Source organism: Oreochromis niloticus, linkage group LG17 (assembly GCF_001858045.2).
Source record: "Oreochromis niloticus isolate F11D_XX linkage group LG17, O_niloticus_UMD_NMBU, whole genome shotgun sequence".
NCBI lineage: Eukaryota > Metazoa > Chordata > Actinopteri > Cichliformes > Cichlidae > Oreochromis > Oreochromis niloticus.
In genome coordinates this window covers 9,589,403-9,606,168 of record NC_031981.2, presented here as the reverse complement: position 1 = coordinate 9,606,168, position 16,766 = coordinate 9,589,403, and the positions used below count along the sequence as shown (strand labels likewise).

The 16,766-nt window shown below is 41.3% G+C and overlaps 2 protein-coding genes across 5 annotated transcripts; both read right to left on the bottom strand.

Moving 5' to 3' along the window:
* Positions 1–377: 377 nt before the first annotated feature.
* Positions 378–8,511, bottom strand: LOC102079992 (uncharacterized). 2 transcript variants are annotated; one of them, XM_019347281.2, is made up of 12 exons: positions 7,623–8,511; positions 6,499–6,696; positions 6,040–6,417; positions 5,446–5,796; positions 4,984–5,355; positions 4,218–4,420; positions 3,962–4,063; positions 2,872–2,964; positions 2,349–2,459; positions 2,039–2,162; positions 1,591–1,836; positions 378–1,503 (listed from the first exon to the last, which is right to left on the bottom strand). In XM_019347281.2, exons 1-12 carry the CDS (start codon positions 7,987–7,989, stop codon positions 650–652), a joined length of 3,399 nt encoding a protein of 1,132 aa, XP_019202826.1. In that variant the 5' UTR covers positions 7,990–8,511; the 3' UTR covers positions 378–649. The 2 variants fall into 2 exon arrangements, with proteins under 2 accessions (XP_019202826.1, XP_005451762.1); XM_005451705.4 differs by having other exon boundaries at positions 4,984–5,358; positions 7,623–8,505.
* Positions 8,512–9,450: 939 nt separating this feature from the next.
* Positions 9,451–14,972, bottom strand: si:dkey-14d8.1 (zinc finger protein 37). Of its 3 annotated transcripts, none has more exons than XM_005451708.4 (7): positions 14,829–14,972; positions 13,615–13,814; positions 13,345–13,437; positions 13,158–13,247; positions 12,912–13,022; positions 12,137–12,260; positions 9,451–11,991 (listed from the first exon to the last, which is right to left on the bottom strand). In XM_005451708.4, the coding sequence occupies exons 1-7, from the start codon at positions 14,896–14,898 to the stop codon at positions 10,301–10,303; spliced, it is 2,379 nt and encodes a 792-aa protein (XP_005451765.1). In that variant the 5' UTR covers positions 14,899–14,972; the 3' UTR covers positions 9,451–10,300. The 3 variants fall into 3 exon arrangements, with proteins under 3 accessions (XP_005451765.1, XP_005451764.1, XP_003445079.1); XM_005451707.4 differs by having other exon boundaries at positions 13,158–13,250; positions 14,829–14,971; XM_003445031.5 differs by lacking the exon at positions 14,829–14,972 and adding an exon at positions 14,493–14,715 and having other exon boundaries at positions 13,158–13,250.
* Between the last annotated feature and the right edge of the window lie 1,794 nt (positions 14,973–16,766).

Sequence of the window (16,766 nt, the reverse complement as noted above, 5' to 3'; positions counted from 1 at the left end):
AGTTTGTAGCTCACACAAACTTTTAAAGTTACCTGTGCGCTAACTGGACTGTTTATGGAATATTAGCTTTACATAGTTTTCAAAAACATTTGCCTAAAACCCGACAGATCCCCAGTTTGAGACCAGGAGGAGACACAAAATGTGTCCTAGTGATTACAGAAGTAGCCAAAAGAAACAGAGTTACATCGTTTCCAGCAATTAAGCTGGTTCTTTAAGCACTAGTGGAGTTACAATAACTGAATGAGAACTTTTAAACTCAACTGCTGAAACTAAAATATTTTACACTGCCATTTTTTAAAGGGGACCTATTACGCTCATTTTAAGCGCCATATTTTTTAATCACAGACACTGTTAAAGTAGCTTTGAATGACTTGTAATTAAAAATATACCTTAGATATCTCAGCCTCTTAGTTTAGTCACTGTTGGCTCTCTGTCTGCTCCCCTGACTGTTTGCCCCTTGTGGGTTTGCTCTAAATAACATCATAAAGATCCAAGAGAGGGGAAAAAAAAAACATTGGCGCACGCCAAGCATTTATAGCAGTCTGAAGCCTGAAGTTTTGGCTTCTGGAATTTTCCTGTTTGAACCCTGACTGCACAACTTGAAAATTTGGACAGAATATAAGTGGTAGCATAATAGGTCCCCTTTAAATCATTTGTGAGTATCAGCATGTGTTTTGAAAGTTTCCTCTTGCCTGAATATTTTACCACATTTCAAACACTGGAAAGACTTTTTGCTCGAGTGTATCACCAGGTGTCTTTTCTGCGCTCTCAAAGTGCGGAAGGATTTCGGACACAGCGAGCACCTATAAGGACTCTCCCCCGTGTGCTGGCGGGTGTGAACGGTCAGCAGGCACTTTGCGATGAAGCCTTTCCCGCAGTGTTTGCACGTGTACGGCCGCTCGCCTGTGTGAAATCTCATGTGAAGCCTCAGCTCCCCAGAGGACAGAAAAGCCTTCCCGCACTCTGTACACAGATAGTTCTTTTCCCCTCGGTGCATGCGCATGTGTCTCGACAGATGCTGGATTGACGTTTTTCCGCATATGGGACATTTGTAGCGGCGGTCTCCTGTGTGTATACGGACGTGCAGAGCGAGGATATTTGAAGACCTGAAGCCTTGACCGCAGTACGAACACAGATATGGAGTCTCGCCTGTGTGAATCCGACGGTGCACTGTCAGCGACCACTTGGAGGAGTACTTCTTGTCACACTTGTCACAGTGGAATGGAAGAGTGTGTGTTTTAATGTGGCTGGTTAGGGCTGATACATCCTTAAAGACCTTCCCGCAATACTCACAAGTGTCCGTTATCCTCCTCATCTTAGGAGTGAACGTTTGATCTATGACTCTCTGAAAGACGCAGTCTTTCCCAGGATCTGTGATAGGAAGATGACTAGATTCCTGGATCAGATGCTCTTCTCTGATGTGCCTGAGAAGTCCTGACACATGGCTGTCAGAGTAGGGACACAGAGAGCAGGTCTGCAGCTGCAAAGGTGTACAATTTAAATCTGAAAATGGGAAGATAATGAGGACTCATAAGAATGTGGAAATTCAATGGAAATCAGTTATTCTCAAAGGTGTCAGTGCTTGCATACCTGAGCAGTCTGAAGGTGCCATGCCATCGCTTTGTTCATGTTTTAACTTTAGGTCTTCACTTTCTTTCCCGCAGCCCTTCACAGGTGCTTTGCAATCAGCTGGCTCTTCGGCCTCGCTGTAATCAAACCGTCTTTCATCTTTGCTGCTTGAAATTTCATCCAGTTGTGCTGAAACATGCTGGAAGTTTTCTTTGGGATTAAACGACAGCTTTGGCAAAAACATATTCTCATCAGCTTGAGAACAGCCTACGAGAGACAGAAAAACCCACATTAAATACTGATGTGCAGCCTTCCTAATACACGTTTTGTTGTATTCCAACTTCTGAATTGTTTTATTTCAAGGCTGAAAAATTAAAACTTGAGTTACTTTTAAAGCTTATTTAGTTACTAACAGTTTAGCAAGCCCAGTCAGCTGATCATATTTTAACCACCGTAGCAATGTATTTACGTTTGTTTGTGTTTCCTGACTGTTGCTGATGGAAGTTCAGTAGCGCCTTCAGCTGATCAGGTTCCAAAATAAGGCGTGCACATTCTTCTGTGACAGAGGGAGCGAAGCTGAGCCACTGTGCAGTCTGTGAAAGGTTTGCAAAACACTTCATGAGAATGCGGTGCACAATCAACAGCATAAAGCATGCTGACACATCGCTGATCAATTTGTATTCAGTAGTTTGCTTAAGGTCATGGAGCACTACAGTGTGTGTGTATTGATATGAACAATTTGATATGAACACATTGATATGAACACATTTAAACCTTACCTGTCTAATATCAGGGATTGGTAAGAGATTATCCAGCCTGGAGATGAATTTCCACACCAAAGTTTGCAGTGTGACATCATACTGTTTGCCATAGTATATGGAGAAGACCTCCTAGAACAAATGGGAAAAAGGTCATGTGAAATTTGAAACTCTCCACCTCACCAACTCAGATTTGTCCGGTGGACAGATACACTTCTTCACAGGAATTTTGCAAAATGTCTGGATAATCCAGTTAATCAAGATAATCTAGTTTTCTAGTTAAACAACATCATTCTTCCATAATGATAGCAAGGACTGGAAATTTTTGTGTAATTCCTATTAAGACGTGTATCTTTGTCCTGGATGTTCTTCATAAAAAGTCTGAGATGGTAAAGTGGAAAGAATTTACATGAAACATGAACTTGTTGCAAAAACTGAAATGGAAAAGATATTTGAGCTGCAATGTCTCCACTCCTTCTTCCCTAATAAAGTTCACTCATTATATTTTTTTTAATTATGATAACTGTGTTACTGTGCATCTCACCTTATAAAACCTCTGTCTCTCCTCTGGGTTCTCCAGTATGGCATGAACAACCTCCACAAAGTTGGACTTTGAATTTTCCAGCTCGGTGGCATCCTGTCAAACGGTGTCAAAGACAAACATGTTTAACATGTACATGCTGGGTTCTTACATTAAAAAAAACATGACTCTGATATTGTTTTTAATCATTTGATAATTGATAATAGAGTGTGAGAAATGTAATTTAATAAGTGGCTGCTGAGATCTGGTCAGTGTGTATTATAGCTGAAGGACACAGGCCACTGTCTCAGGATTAAACATTTGGAGGCTACTTTTAATTTGTGCAGAAATATCAAATAAACAGAGTTTTCAATTTGAATCTGTGAAAGTAAACTAAGAAATTATAAAACAAACAAACATCAAAAGTGTTTATTCAAAGCTCAAAAGCTCAGTGAAACATCAGTAATAAATATGTTATGAAAAAAAGCAGGGGGAAAAAAATCAAAGAAGCTCAGTTATGAAGAACAAACATGGGACCAACGCTGAGCTCAAATGGGAGAGGCGGGTTCAGTGTCTCAGGCAAAGTAGAGACCAGCCCCAATTTTCAAATGTTCAAGGGGGTTAAGGAAGGAATGTTTCTTAATTTTAGCTGTGAAGAGTCGGTTGTTGACCTCAGACCTTCTTGCTCTAACAGCAACGCTTCAAATGATTTTGCATGTTGGGACTAATGAGCAGGCAAAAAGCAAAGGTGCAAAATAGGGGTGCAAAGACTGAATGAATGCATGTTATACACATGTTAATTTACCATTTGATAAAAACGGGGCATCCGTTTAATGACTACTGTGTTTGCAAAATGGGAAATCGAAATAACTAATCCCACTATTTCTTTGTTGTTTGCTTATTTTCATATTTCACCAAGGCCAGTTGAGAAACACGGTTGTTTTTGATTTAAAAAACATGTTGCTCAAAGTTACTAAAAGCTCAAGGCTTTCAGCAAAGAGCTGGAGGCCAGCCTAATTTCTTCATTTGTGCTAAATTCTTTGGTAAAGACGTTTTTAGAAGTCTGAAAGAACATAAAATGTACACAGAGTGAAACTGTACCTGAGAAACCTACCTCCTGTTCACAGCTTAAGGTGAGGTCTCGGATGACATTCAGGTGGGGCTGGATATTCAGCAGGTTAGTCGTGTTCTCGCTGAGACACAACTCCAGCACAAGCTTAAACAGACATTTTCAAATGCTAGTTAATGATCTACACTAATAAAGTATTTTTCCCCTTAGCTTGTTGTTGAATATTAATAAAATATACTCTAATGTGGGGAAGATAAGACTGAATTCTCTCCCCAACACTCCACTAACCCTCGCCTCTCACCCTGGCTCTCAGTCTGAGGAGGAGTTGCACTCTCTCTCTGGCTGTCAGCAGCTCTGGAGCCACCTCCGTCACTAACTTCACCAGCTCCTCCACCTTTCTGTACTGTGCCACATTACAACACTGAACCACCTGCCAGGCAAAGGCGCACATCAGACGCAGAGTTGGAACCAGGAGGCACAACGAGGAGACGGACAAACGGCAACCTGTAGAGAGAAAAGGAGAGACTGAAAAATCTAAATTAACAAGCAATTGAAATTGGCATATTTAGTTATCAAGCTATTATTTTATGTCTGTAAAGTCTAAGAAGAGCAAGTTTTAAATTGCAGGGAGTTAAAGTGGAGTTAGTGGATTGAGAAAAAGTGAGTTGATGTGTATGAAAGCAGGGGGGGCTTTGAGATTTGCTCCCTGGCTTGTTTTTAATTACGACTATGTTACAACAAGGTTGTTTGGAATTCACAGGGTGAATGCTTTGGAGGAATGCAGCGTTGAGTTTATATTCATGGATCCTGCATAGTTTAGGTGGAGCTGATCTTGCCTAAAGAGGGGTCTTCAGTTGTGGAAGGTCATTTAATCCGTAAAAAATAAATTGCAAAAATAACACAACAAATATTTGATCGTACTGTAACTCACTTTACTGAAAGCTACAGCAAATTTAGTCGTCTTGGCTGCGATAATCCCTTCCACACAGAGACCCACATCCCATCATGTTTACTGCAGCTGGATTCAGTTAGCCACTGCAAAGTGATTAAACAGGAGCTCATTTTACCCTCCGCTGTGTCAGGTAGGCTCTGCTGTGATGTCTGCAGAGATGCACGCTCTGAATCTCTGACTGGTTTAGTTTCAGTGTCTGTCTTGCTGCGACTGAGGACTTCATCCATAATGGCAAACCATCTGCTTTTTTGCTTTTCCGGGTCTTCCTGTGCCTTGATCCTTCTGTACCTTTGTGTCAGGAGTGCTATTTTCGACCTGCATTGACTCGTGGTCTTATCAAAACCCTGAGTGGCGAGCTCGGAGCTCAGCTGAGCGAAGGCTCTCTCGTTTCTCGGATTTGATCGAAGCTGCTCCTGGACGCTTTCCTCTGCCCATCGACTGAGCAGAACTCTGACTTCGTCTGGTGTCCAAACAGCCCGCAATTTATCTGCTGGAATAAAAAAAAAAGAATATAGCAACAGATCACCAAATTTTTTTCTGCACAAAACCATTTATTATTAAGTTTTAAACAACTTACCATCCACATGCTCATGTTGTGGTGATTTAGCCTTTTTCTGCACAGCGCATGAATCCACCTCTTTTAAAGTCACTCCATCAGCATCTAAAACACTATCCAAAATAGCAAACCAGTCGCCTTTAACAACTCCATATGGCTCCATTTGCTTGATTTTCTTGTACTCCTCTTTAAGCTCATTCACTTTGACGCTGCACTGACGTGGTGTCTTGTTAAACCCCACCAGTGATAGCTCACTGCTGAGGTACGTGAAAACCTGATCGCTCGCTGCGGTGAGAAGCTGTTTCTGAATGTTTGGTTGTGCCCAAAGTGTCACCAGCACTTGGACTTCATCAGGCAACCACGGTGTTTCATCTAAAAATGCACAGAAATTTAAGAATAAAAAAAGAGCATGAATTATGAGCTTATGTTTACCTAAGAAACACAAATTTATTATTTATTATAGAATTAAAAGTAATCAATCTGATGTGTTCTGAAGAGACTTAGATAACTTGTCAAAACCACAGTTACGAGGACACAGTTAGGTCAATAACTAATCTTATTGAAAAAAAAAAAAGGATACCATTAAGTATTTTTTCTAGTTTATTTCCAACTTACCATCTGTATCCACATTCATTGCAACAGACTGCACACCAAGGGAGTGCACTGTGGAGGAAGGCTGCACTGTCTGTGAACGCTTTGCTGTGAGAGCCTGGGAACTGAGGACTTCATCCATAATGGCAAACCACACACTGCTGCTTCCACCCCTGTACTGGCCGTTCTTGATCCTCTTGTACTCCTGCTTTAGCTTTTTGATCTTCTCCCTGCATTTCTTTGGTGCTTTGTTAAAACCGAGCAATGCCAGTTTGGAACTGAGGCAGGTGTAAACTTTATTATTTCTCACGTTGAGGAGAAGCTCCTGTTGAACCTCGGGGTTTGCCCAAAGGGTCAGCAATGCTTGGACCTCTTTACTCGACCAACAACACAAGGGGGTGTCTGTGAAAGTAACAGAAAATAAGTTATTTAAGCCGTAAAGCAGCCTTACTTGTAACTATGTTTGGCTTGATAACTACTTGCCTTTGACTGATGTTTGTACAGCAGTGGAGGTGACTGGATTGCTTGTAGAAGGACCATCAAAATCATGAAGGTGAACAGAATAGAAGGAAGATACTTGTGGGGTCCCTGCAGGACAAGCTGCTGGTCTGGGCAGAGTGAGTGGCAGTGAATGGGTGGATGTTGTACAGTTTTCTGGAGTGTCTGTTACAGTGGGTGGACCTTAAAGAGAAAAATAACTAATTAATTTGCATAACTGGGAAGTTACTGTGTTATTCAGTACTGTGCAAAAGTCTTGAGCCACCCACAATTTCTTTGTTTTTCTATGTAAGTGCTTTCTCTCTCAAATTTGAGCACATTCATAGTCCGATGGATGCATCGAAGATCAACTTGGGGTTAGCCCAAAGATATTTGGCATGCAGACTGAGGATTGATGATTAGATAGAGTAGTAGATTAGTAGCTCTACCTCATGAGCTACAGCCACCCCATATAAGGCAAAACAGAGTTTGTACAGTTCTAAGGTGCTTGAAGGTCAATATTTGGTATGACCAGTGTAATCTGTGTAATTTGTGTATATACTGTATATTCTGTGTATTCATTATCTCACTCTTATTGCCTGTTTATGTCCTGTCCTTATCTTCAACGTATTGCTGCTCTGTTGTATGTTAATTGGTCCTTGGGGATAAATAAAGTCTTTCTGATTCTGATCATCTTTATTCCTCAACACACCTTTTACTCTCTTACGCAAGCCTTCTTTTGGAAATTAAATGAAGAAAAAAACTTTTCCTCTGAAAATGGTCAGGTCTGGATTGAAAATAAGTGAAAAAGCAGCCAGTGCCCAGAGAAAAACTTCAGAAAAGTCTTTCAGAAAACCTGGAGAACTGTTGCTAAAGACAACTTTTAAAAAATTAAGAGGTGAGGAGTGACTCAAGCCTTTTGCACAGTAATGAGCAGCAAAAACATTAAACAGAAACTAAAACAAACCAGCTCACATCAAGTTCAACAGCTCAGTAAAATAAAATACAATATAACAAACTAAACAGACAGTAAAATAGAGAAGAGAAGCAAGAATCCACATAAACTCTAACTGCAGTTAGTATTTGCTGTACTTTGTATCTGTATTTATTCTGTATTCTCTCCAACTTACTTGCTTCCACATCAGGAACCATGACTTCCAGTACCACAGAAGACGGCCGCTCTCTGCTCTGTGTCCGGGCACCCTTGTCACCCATGATAGCGTCCATAGCGTCATACCACCTGAAGGTCTTTGTAACTGCCTCACTCCTTTCACCGTGTCTCCTCGTGTTTCTATATTCTTGTTTAAGTTTCTTTATCTTGGCTCTGCACTGTTTAGCAGAGCGGCTTATTCCCAGAGCAGCCAACCTACCTGACATCTCCCTGTAAACGGTCTCGTTTCTGAAGGATTCCTCCAGGTCACGCTGGATTTTCTCCTCTGACCACACACCGATAAGCGCTCGGGTCTCTTCATGAGACCAGTGCACCAGCGGCTCCATGATCTCTCCTTCTTTGCAGTTCAGAAAACCAGAGCAACTAAGAGAAGCTGGAATGTTTTCACTTTTTTTTTTTCAACATGGCGCTCCTTCCTCCTGTCGCCTAAATGACGTCACCTCATTGGAACCAGTGAAGTAGAGCGTTGCCTGGATACGGCTCGGCTGAGGGCGGAGATAATGGTTGATTACGGTTTGGCTCGTATAGCGGACCAGAGGCGTGCCATCCTGGGCCAGTGGAAATGCGCGGTTAGGTGGCAGATTGGTGTCGGAAGCCGCCCCGTAGTTATGGACTGAACTGAGACGGCACCGTGACAGGGCGTTTCCATGAAGTTAAAAAAGAGCAAGCGGCATCATTTTTACGATTTGGTTGGAAGTGGCACACTTTTAATCCGACGGTTTCTTTAGTTATGGTTCCAGCGATATAAATAAATAAAATAGGACCTGTAAGCGGTTTCACCGTGCTGTCCTACAAATGGTTACAAGAAAGCGAGCTAGCTGTTCCTGGACCACTGTCTTTAATAGGAGGCTTACTATACAGTCACATAAAACTAGGTTTAACATACTTTAATACACATAAAAACATTTGTCTCAGGATAGAAAAAAAAAGAAAGAAAACTAAAACGTTAGTGTGCACTGTTATGTTTTAGTGTTTGTTAGTGAGTCAAATGCCTTCACATAAATCCTGCCCTGGGATGAGTCAAGGTGGCTCCAATTAAACGCCAATCCTATTGGAGTGGCATTTCTTTACATTTTACTAGGTGAATGGGAAACGGGTGCAGCAACTTATTCAAACATATGCAAACATACTTGGTAATATAATTTAAAAAAAAAAAAAAAAAAAAAAAGCAAAAACAGACTTCAGAGACAGTCTGAACTCTCATAGGCAAGCCTTGTAATTTCTTGAAGTAGTCTTCAGGAATAGTTCTTTAGGCTTATATATCTCAAGCGTTTGGTTATTACCTCTATTGGAATCACAGTTTTGGTGAACAAGTCTCGTTTGTACAACAGGCTGCTATTAACAAAGTGTCTAAAATTCAGTTTAAAATTGTTTCTTTGCTAATGTGTCTGTTATGTGTAGATACAACACTGGGGCATCTCTTGAATTAGGTGCATTTTGATGCTTGAATGACTTGAATTGATTAAGTGGCTTAATGGAAGAACTCATTTGACAATGGTCAGACATTGTCAGGTCAGAGATTGATGGAAAATGACTGAGAATGCAGCCATATATACTTATATATATATATATGTATAGTAGTTCAACACTACTAGTAAGAACTATAATAAATTTGCTGCCTGTATATTCAGTTACACTAACAGAGGCATAATTCTTTATTATAGTTATGTTGGTTTTTAGGGCATTTTATTTACATACTAACGCTATCTAAATTCAGGACATTCAGAAGACTGTATGGTGGGCATATTGTTGTCGTGAATTAAAATTTCACAAAATACACCAGTGAGATCTTTGTAACACAAATATTTATTTTACTGAAAAACATCACAAAAAATACTGAGAGTAGGTATATTTCTTTGGGGGGGTTACATAAACAAAAATGGAATTCACAGAACAACCTCATCACATATTTGCATAAGGTTAAATGGTTGTGCACAGATGAAATAAAGGTCGTCTATGTTTCTTGGTGTTACGTGAACACACACAAACACACACAAAACAACTATCAGTTTTAAATCACAAATACATGAGTTATATCACTAAACAAACTATTTGAAAGGCTTACAGTTCATGTTTCATTAAAAAAAAAAAAAGCATGTGGTGGAAGTAGTTTTAATTACTACAATTTCCACAAGGATAGGACAAGTTAAAATGTTTCGTGGCAACACTACAGCATTTTATTACACAGCAGTTTATCTACAGCCACATGCGCTGAAATACTTTTATTGTTTATATGATACTCATCTCTTAAATGTTTGCTATATTTAGATAGCCTCTTGAACAGCATGATGCTGGTAAAACATTTTTCCCACAATTATCAATGAACAGGACTTTCTCTCTACATAAAATGATTAACAACATTTTAATTCAAAATCAGAAATGCTCTTGGCTACCGTGATTTCCAGATAATGTGACATTTTGGCTAACTTCATCACCTAAAGACAATTTGTCACATTGCCTTATTTTAAGAACATAAACAGTGGACTCTTCATTAAGATGCTCCAGCTAGTCAGGCACTGATTATAGCACGCTATAACTCCGGTCTGTAGAGCCAATGATTCCTAACATCACTTTAATGAATCAGTGATCAGCCTCAACATTAAAAACATTTTTATTTAAATGTCAACGTTTCTTCAGTTAATAATCATCGCTGACCTCCTCTTCATCATCAAACTTCCTCTTGAGGGAGAGCTTCTTTTGCTTACCCCTGTGCCTCCGCTTACCGGAGAAATCAGGGTTGGCTTCCCTCGTGTGCAGCTGCTCGTGTTTCTTCAGAAGCCCGGGGACAGAGAATCCCTTCCCGCATGTGTCGCACGTCCAGGGCTTCTTGCACGTATGTGTCCTTTTGTGGACGTTCAGGTGGGATGCCAGCTTGTAAGTCTTCCCGCACACGTCGCAGCTGAAGGGTCGCTCATTGGTGTGCAACCTGATGTGGACCTTTAGATTTCCAACCTGAGTGAAGGTCTTTTCACATATAGTGCACCGGTAGGGTCTTTCTCTGGTGTGGATCCTCAGGTGAACCCTCAGGCAGTACTTGCTGGAGAACTTCTTTTGGCAGACAGGACATGGGATCTTTGCTTTGGGCACATGGTCCTGCTGGTGTCTCTTCAGGTCAGACAAATAGACAAAGGTCTTCCCACACTGGGAGCAGAGATACTGGCGGTCGCCGATGTGGTAGCCCATGTGTCTCTTCAGCAGGCTGGGGACGAGGAATCTCTTCCCGCAGCGCTCACACATGTGAGGGCGATCTCTGGTGTGCCAGCGCTCGTGGTTCGACAGCTTGAAAGCCGTAGGGAAGACTTTATTGCAGTGCTTGCAAGGAAACGTCATCTGGCTTGTGTGGCACTCCATGTGTCTTTTGAAGTAAGTGGACTGCGTGAAACCCTTGTTGCAGATGTTACAATAAAACGGCTTTTGCCCACTGTGGGCGAGAATGTGCTTCGTCAGGCTCTGGAGTTTTGTGAAACACTTCCCGCACTGCCCACAAGCGTAAGGACGAGATGCGCTGTGGGTCTTGAGGTGGTTGTTGAGGAACGCCTGTGTTCGGAAACTTTTGTTGCATGCTGAGCAGAGGAAAGGCTTCTCTCCTGTATGAATTCGTTCGTGGTCCATCAGCTTGGACTGATAGGGGAAGCTCTTATCACACACATTGCAAGTAAACCTGTCGCCCAGAGGCCTAAATTGCTTTTTTCTTCTTATGCTTGGCCTTGCGTCATCTCCAGCACTCAGCCTGGGTGGAGGAAGAGGTGGCAGGGCAGGGAGTGACAGAGAGTTGGAGGCTATCTGTGACACCCACTGATGCAAAGTGACACGCTGAGTCTGGGGCTTCTGGCCATCTTTTGTTCCTGCACCATCTGCATTTGGTAAAGTGGGAGCAGTTTTGCACGGCACCGTAACTACCCTGAAAGGGATTGATTTCAAAGGCAGTGGCTGTGGTGCTGGTTTCTCTGCTTCTGATGGTGGCGGTTGGGGTGCATTATTCTCTTTGCTCTGCGGAGTTGCGGCAGGCTGTTCTTGTGCAGAACTCTCTTTCTGCACCAAGTTCTCCTTTTGAGCTGCTGCTGTGACACTCCTTTCCTTTGATGCAGAGCTATAAAGTGTTTTAAAATCATACCGCCCCCTGAGCGGAGGACTGTAAATGTTGACTGCTGGGCTGTCAGGATCATCTGAAATCACACCCACGTCTTCGGTGTCACTGACGGAAGTTTGGTTTGTTTCTTTAGGAGTGACCTCTACTGTTTTTGGAGATTCTGGTGGTGGATCAACAGGTTTGGGCCGGAAGGCAAGTGAAGAGAGGACACAGTCGCCCACTGAAGATGAGATAGTGGCTGCACAAAAAGAAGTGTAAGTTTTTCAAATTGAACTGAACGAATCATAATACCAACAAGCGAAGACACCCATATATCTGTCATTGTATTTTGATAAAAAAGGAATAAAAAAAATCATTCAATCTTTACACAACCTAAAGTATACCTTTAACACCAAGGAGTCCTTTGGCCTGCTGGTGCAGAAGGAGTGTCTTCAGATCCACTGGATCAGGGATAAAGCCTCCACATGCCTCCAGAACACTGGGCTCCGTTGAAATCATGGCACCAAGCTGAAGTTCAGGCATTAAAATGAATTAATGCTTCTTTCAGTTGCTTCCTTATTTGAAAAGGCTTGGCACAGTGGATGGATGCGCATATTTGATTTGGCACAGATTTTTATACCGGATGCTCTTTTTGACACAGCCCTTCCAGGGATTTGAGTCTCCTAAGAGTCTTAAACTGGGGGAGCTTTTGTGTATGCGTGAATGAGTGAATGTGTTAAATGTGACATTACACTTTAATTCTCAGACTAAATCATATTTGTCTACATTTTCACAGTAGACCAATAAAAACCTTTAAATAGAGACTTTAAAATTTCTGTTATCAGTGTCAAACAAACAGACAATTAATTTTCTAACTCTGACCTACATTTATGATAAAAAAAATAATTGGGTGCTCCATTATGCATGGCGTAGAGACGTACAGCAGACACCCCAGCATGTCTGGACACTATAATGAGTGTTAAGATGAATAAGAATTACATTCTGCTTTAGTTGTGGCCAATTACATCACCGGATAAACATCTCTTAAAGTCTGCTACAGCATGTTTTGCAACTGAATTTAGATGATCCTGAGATAAAACATGTCTGATCTCTAAACAGTAGCCCACCCTGCTGTGAGAGCCCTGGGATAAATGTCATAAATGTATCACAAATGCATACCTGGGACAAATTGGGCATAGGAAGAAGTTGCTCCAGCTTGCACACTAAGCCTGCAATCAGAGTCTGCAGCGCTGTGTCAAACTTTGTGCCATACTGAACAGGGAACACTTCCTATTGAGGAAAAAATATGTTCAACCATGTTGTGAACAGTAAATGGCATATCTCTAAACACTATACTGACAACAAAAGAGGAAATACAAGGGTTACAACCAGTGCCTGTATAACACCACATTAGCATATGTTTACCTTGAAGAAGCGCTTCCTCTCAGTAGGGTTTTTAAGCAGATTCTGGACCAGTACCATGAAATTTGTTTGCGATTTCTCCACTTCTGCATCCTTCTGCAGCAGAGGAAACACTTAAACTCAGAATTAATCCATGCATTTAAAAAAATTGCAACTGAAACTTTCAAGCAGAATAGTTGTTCACACCTACCCCTGATGATGTGGAGACCTTTAATTTATTTATAAGAGTCTGTATCGCCTTAGAATCCGGTGGACCGTCTTTACGAAGCAAATCCAAAATGATCTGCAGCACAAGCACATTAGTCACCATACAGATTGTATTAACTGCCCCCCCCCAAACTGTAGTGTAAAGAAGGCTTGTAGAGAAAAAAAGCATTAATCTAGACTCATACAATTTATGGATTACTCTCAGCTTCATAATCATCAACTAGCATTTGATGCAGACACACAAACAGCTCACCCTTGCTCTCAGCCCCAAGATCAGCTGGGCAGTCTGTTTGAAACTCATGAGATCAGGAACAGTCTGTACCACCATGGTCACAAACTCCTCCACTTTCCCATACTGCTTGACGTTTTTGTGCCGTACGACCTGCCAGATGTACGAATACGTCAGCTGCAGAGGAGATGCCATAAGGCGAAGGGAGGCCAAGGGAAGGGCACCTGAAAACGAGTTTGAAAACATTACATTGCACAATGTGGCTGTTACTGTGCTGTTATGAGGCCGATATTAAAAAAAATCACTATAAATCTCAGGCATCCACACCCACAAACTTAGCACAAATCCGCCCTGTGTCAGTGATAGCAAATTTGTGAGTTTTGGTCATAGAAAAACGTCAGAGGTTGTGCCATTTGTGAGGTTGTGCCATTACTGCATGTAGGGGGCGCTGTAGCGCAAGCGGGATGCTTTTGAAGGCTGCAGAGGAGCTGCAGAGGGTCTGAAAAAGTGCACGCCTGCGTGTGCGTGTGCACTGGTGTAGAGAATGAGCGCCAATTTTCTGCAGAGCTGGATTCAAACTTCAAGTAGATGTTGGGCTCATCTTACCGTTATTCGTAGGAGTTAGCGTAAACGATAATATACAAAGACAAACGAGTGTATCCGGAGGATGGATGTTTTAATTTAAAAGCTTTAGCCTCCTGAGCTAGTTAGCCATGTAACTACCTGTCAAATAGCGCTCAAAAATATCCTGAGAGATGTAACTGCATTCAGGGTGGCTATAGGTTTAGAGGAAAGTGTCTGCTTACTGCAACAGATGGATGGCGTTGCATCTTCTTTTCTCACCGCCTGTCTCGGCGGCGGATAGCGACAGATAGCTTACAAGCGTTAGCTTAGCAACTTACTTGTAGTATGAGAGCGTTTTTCCATACTGTGCTCAGGATGCGTCACCACTTCAAGAGACGGTCAACCGACAGCACCAGACAGACTGTAACAGTTTATCTCGAAATATAACGTTTTTAAAGTAATAAACCGTCTTTAGCTTGAGCGTCAAGCCAGGAAGAATAATGGCGACCGCTTAGCAGCGGCTTTCCAAAACAAAAGTCCGGGTACATCCGGCGGATGTTCCTAAACAATATAAAAGCACCAAAATCTTCATTGTTCAGGAGGAGGAAGAAAACTATGAAACGTTTCTTTAAATTATTACATTACTGAGTCAATTGACAAGGAGATACTGTTACCATCGTGAAGGGCGAGCTTCATATAATGAATCCAATGAGTGCAAACCAGCATTAGGAACAGGCTGTGCATAAATATTTAGTTGGAAAAATTTTCGTTTCTGTCTGGGGAAAAAAGAGAAACAAAACAACCCCCCCCCCCCAAAAAAACCTAGCTGCTCATATACACTCACTTGCCCCTTTTCTAGGTACACCTGTTCAACTGCCTGTTAACACGAATATCTAATCAGGCAATCACAACTTGCTGAAGTTTAAACCAAGCATTATATTGAGAGTCAACAAAGCAATGTAATATAAGTAACTTTTGCATGTTTTTGCTACCAGACAGGTTGTTCTGAGTATTGAAAACTGTTCTGAGTACAGAAACTGCTGATCTTTTGGGATTTCCCCCCACAAACATCTCTAAGGTTTATAGAGAATGGTGCAGAAAAAGAGAGAAAATATCCAGTCAGCAGCAATTTTTTTTTTTTTTTTTTTTTTTTCACAATTTGAACCTTGAAGCAGATGGGCAACAGCAGCATACCACACCAGGTACCAATCCTGTCAGCTAAGGACAGGAGACTGAGCCTATAGTTCACACAGGTTCACCAAAATTGGCCCAAGATTGGCCAGTGATGAATACAAATGCCTGGGTAATGTCACTGATGACTGTCATGTTGATGCAGTATGTAGAAAAAGCCCACTGGCAGCTGCATTTCCTTTGCAAACTCCTATGTTTTGCTGATTATACTTGTATGAGAATGTTTTACTCATGTTTGATATACTTTTACTTTCATCAGTTGGTATGGCCTTCTTAACATCAAAAACAGACTTCAGGGTATTGTAAAAGTGTGTTGCAAAGTGGCAGGCATCACTAAAAACTAATTTTCAACACTTTAGATTTTAAATATTCTAAGCAAGCCTCGACCAATTCTTGCTAAATCATCACACCCTCCGGCAGAGGAGTTTGAGCTGCTTCCATCTGGCTGCAGACACAAATTACCACGGTGCAGGACTAACAAGTTTTCCCTTGTTGTTGCTGCCATTAATGTTTTAAGTGACAAACTGTGGAGTCCTGTTGCTGTTTTTCTTGTTTGTGTCTGATATTTTTCATTGTGCTTGTTTTCCGCTAGTGTACCACAAACTGCCCTTTGGGGATAATAAAGTTGACCATTTTTGGTACTCGGATGATATAGGGTCAGAGTTTGGCATAAACAACATAAAAACATAAATCCATCCAACCTTTTATTAACAGTTCAGGCTGCTGGTGGCGGTGTAGTGCAGTCAACAAATCTGCAGCAACTGCATGATGCTGTTATGTTAATATGAAGCAAAATCTGAGAGGAATGTGTCCAGCACCTGATGAATTATTGCCATGATGAATTAAAGCAGTTCTGAAGGCAAAAGGGAGTTGAATCCAACACTACCAAGGCGTACCCAAGGAAGTGGTGATTTAGCATATACACTATTTGCCCTATAAATTGAAAGGCTGAATAGCATATTTACCTAAAGCTTTTCAATATAACCCGATTTCTGCTGGTCATGGTCTGCAGCTATTTGTCGGAGCAAGTAAGAAAATTAAATGGTCAATTAAAAGTTAATTATTCTATATTATTAGGTGTGTCTTAAAGACATGTAAATGTCAAGTAATTCATCTTGTGTACACTAAATCTTACAAGATCTTAGGTGCTTTGTCGAAAAATGTAATCATTTATAGTCTAACAACATTTAGCCCAAATGCATTGTTTTGTTGAACATAACAACTTCATGAATTAGTTTTATTGCAACAGTCACAGAGACATTTTATGGGTGGTAGTGTCGTTTGTGAAGAAAAAGAGAATGTGGAAAAATTCTCCGAATAAACCTCTGTCCCTTTGGAATAACACCATTCTCTCTGAATACAATACTTTGTTCAGAGGTCATGCATGTCGAAATATTCCCCGAAGAAGAAAAGAGAAAAAA

Coding starts and splice junctions, on each gene's coding strand:
- si:dkey-14d8.1 (XM_005451707.4), bottom strand. CDS start 14,898: ATGCACAGCCTGTTCCTAATGCTGGTTTGCACTCATTGGATTCATTAT. Junction 13,815..14,828: donor GAAGCTCGCCCTTCACGATG/GTAACAGTATCT, acceptor ACTCGTTTTCAG/GTGCCCTTCCCTTGGCCTCC. Junction 13,438..13,614: donor TCTTGGGGCTGAGAGCAAGG/GTGAGCTGTTTG, acceptor CTTGTGCTGCAG/ATCATTTTGGATTTGCTTCG.
- LOC102079992 (XM_005451705.4), bottom strand. CDS start 7,989: ATGGAGCCGCTGGTGCACTGGTCTCATGAAGAGACCCGAGCGCTTATC. Junction 2,965..3,961: donor CCTTAAGCTGTGAACAGGAG/GTAGGTTTCTCA, acceptor ACCGTTTGACAG/GATGCCACCGAGCTGGAAAA. Junction 1,837..2,038: donor GTCAGGAAACACAAACAAAC/GTAAATACATTG, acceptor TGTCTCTCGTAG/GCTGTTCTCAAGCTGATGAG.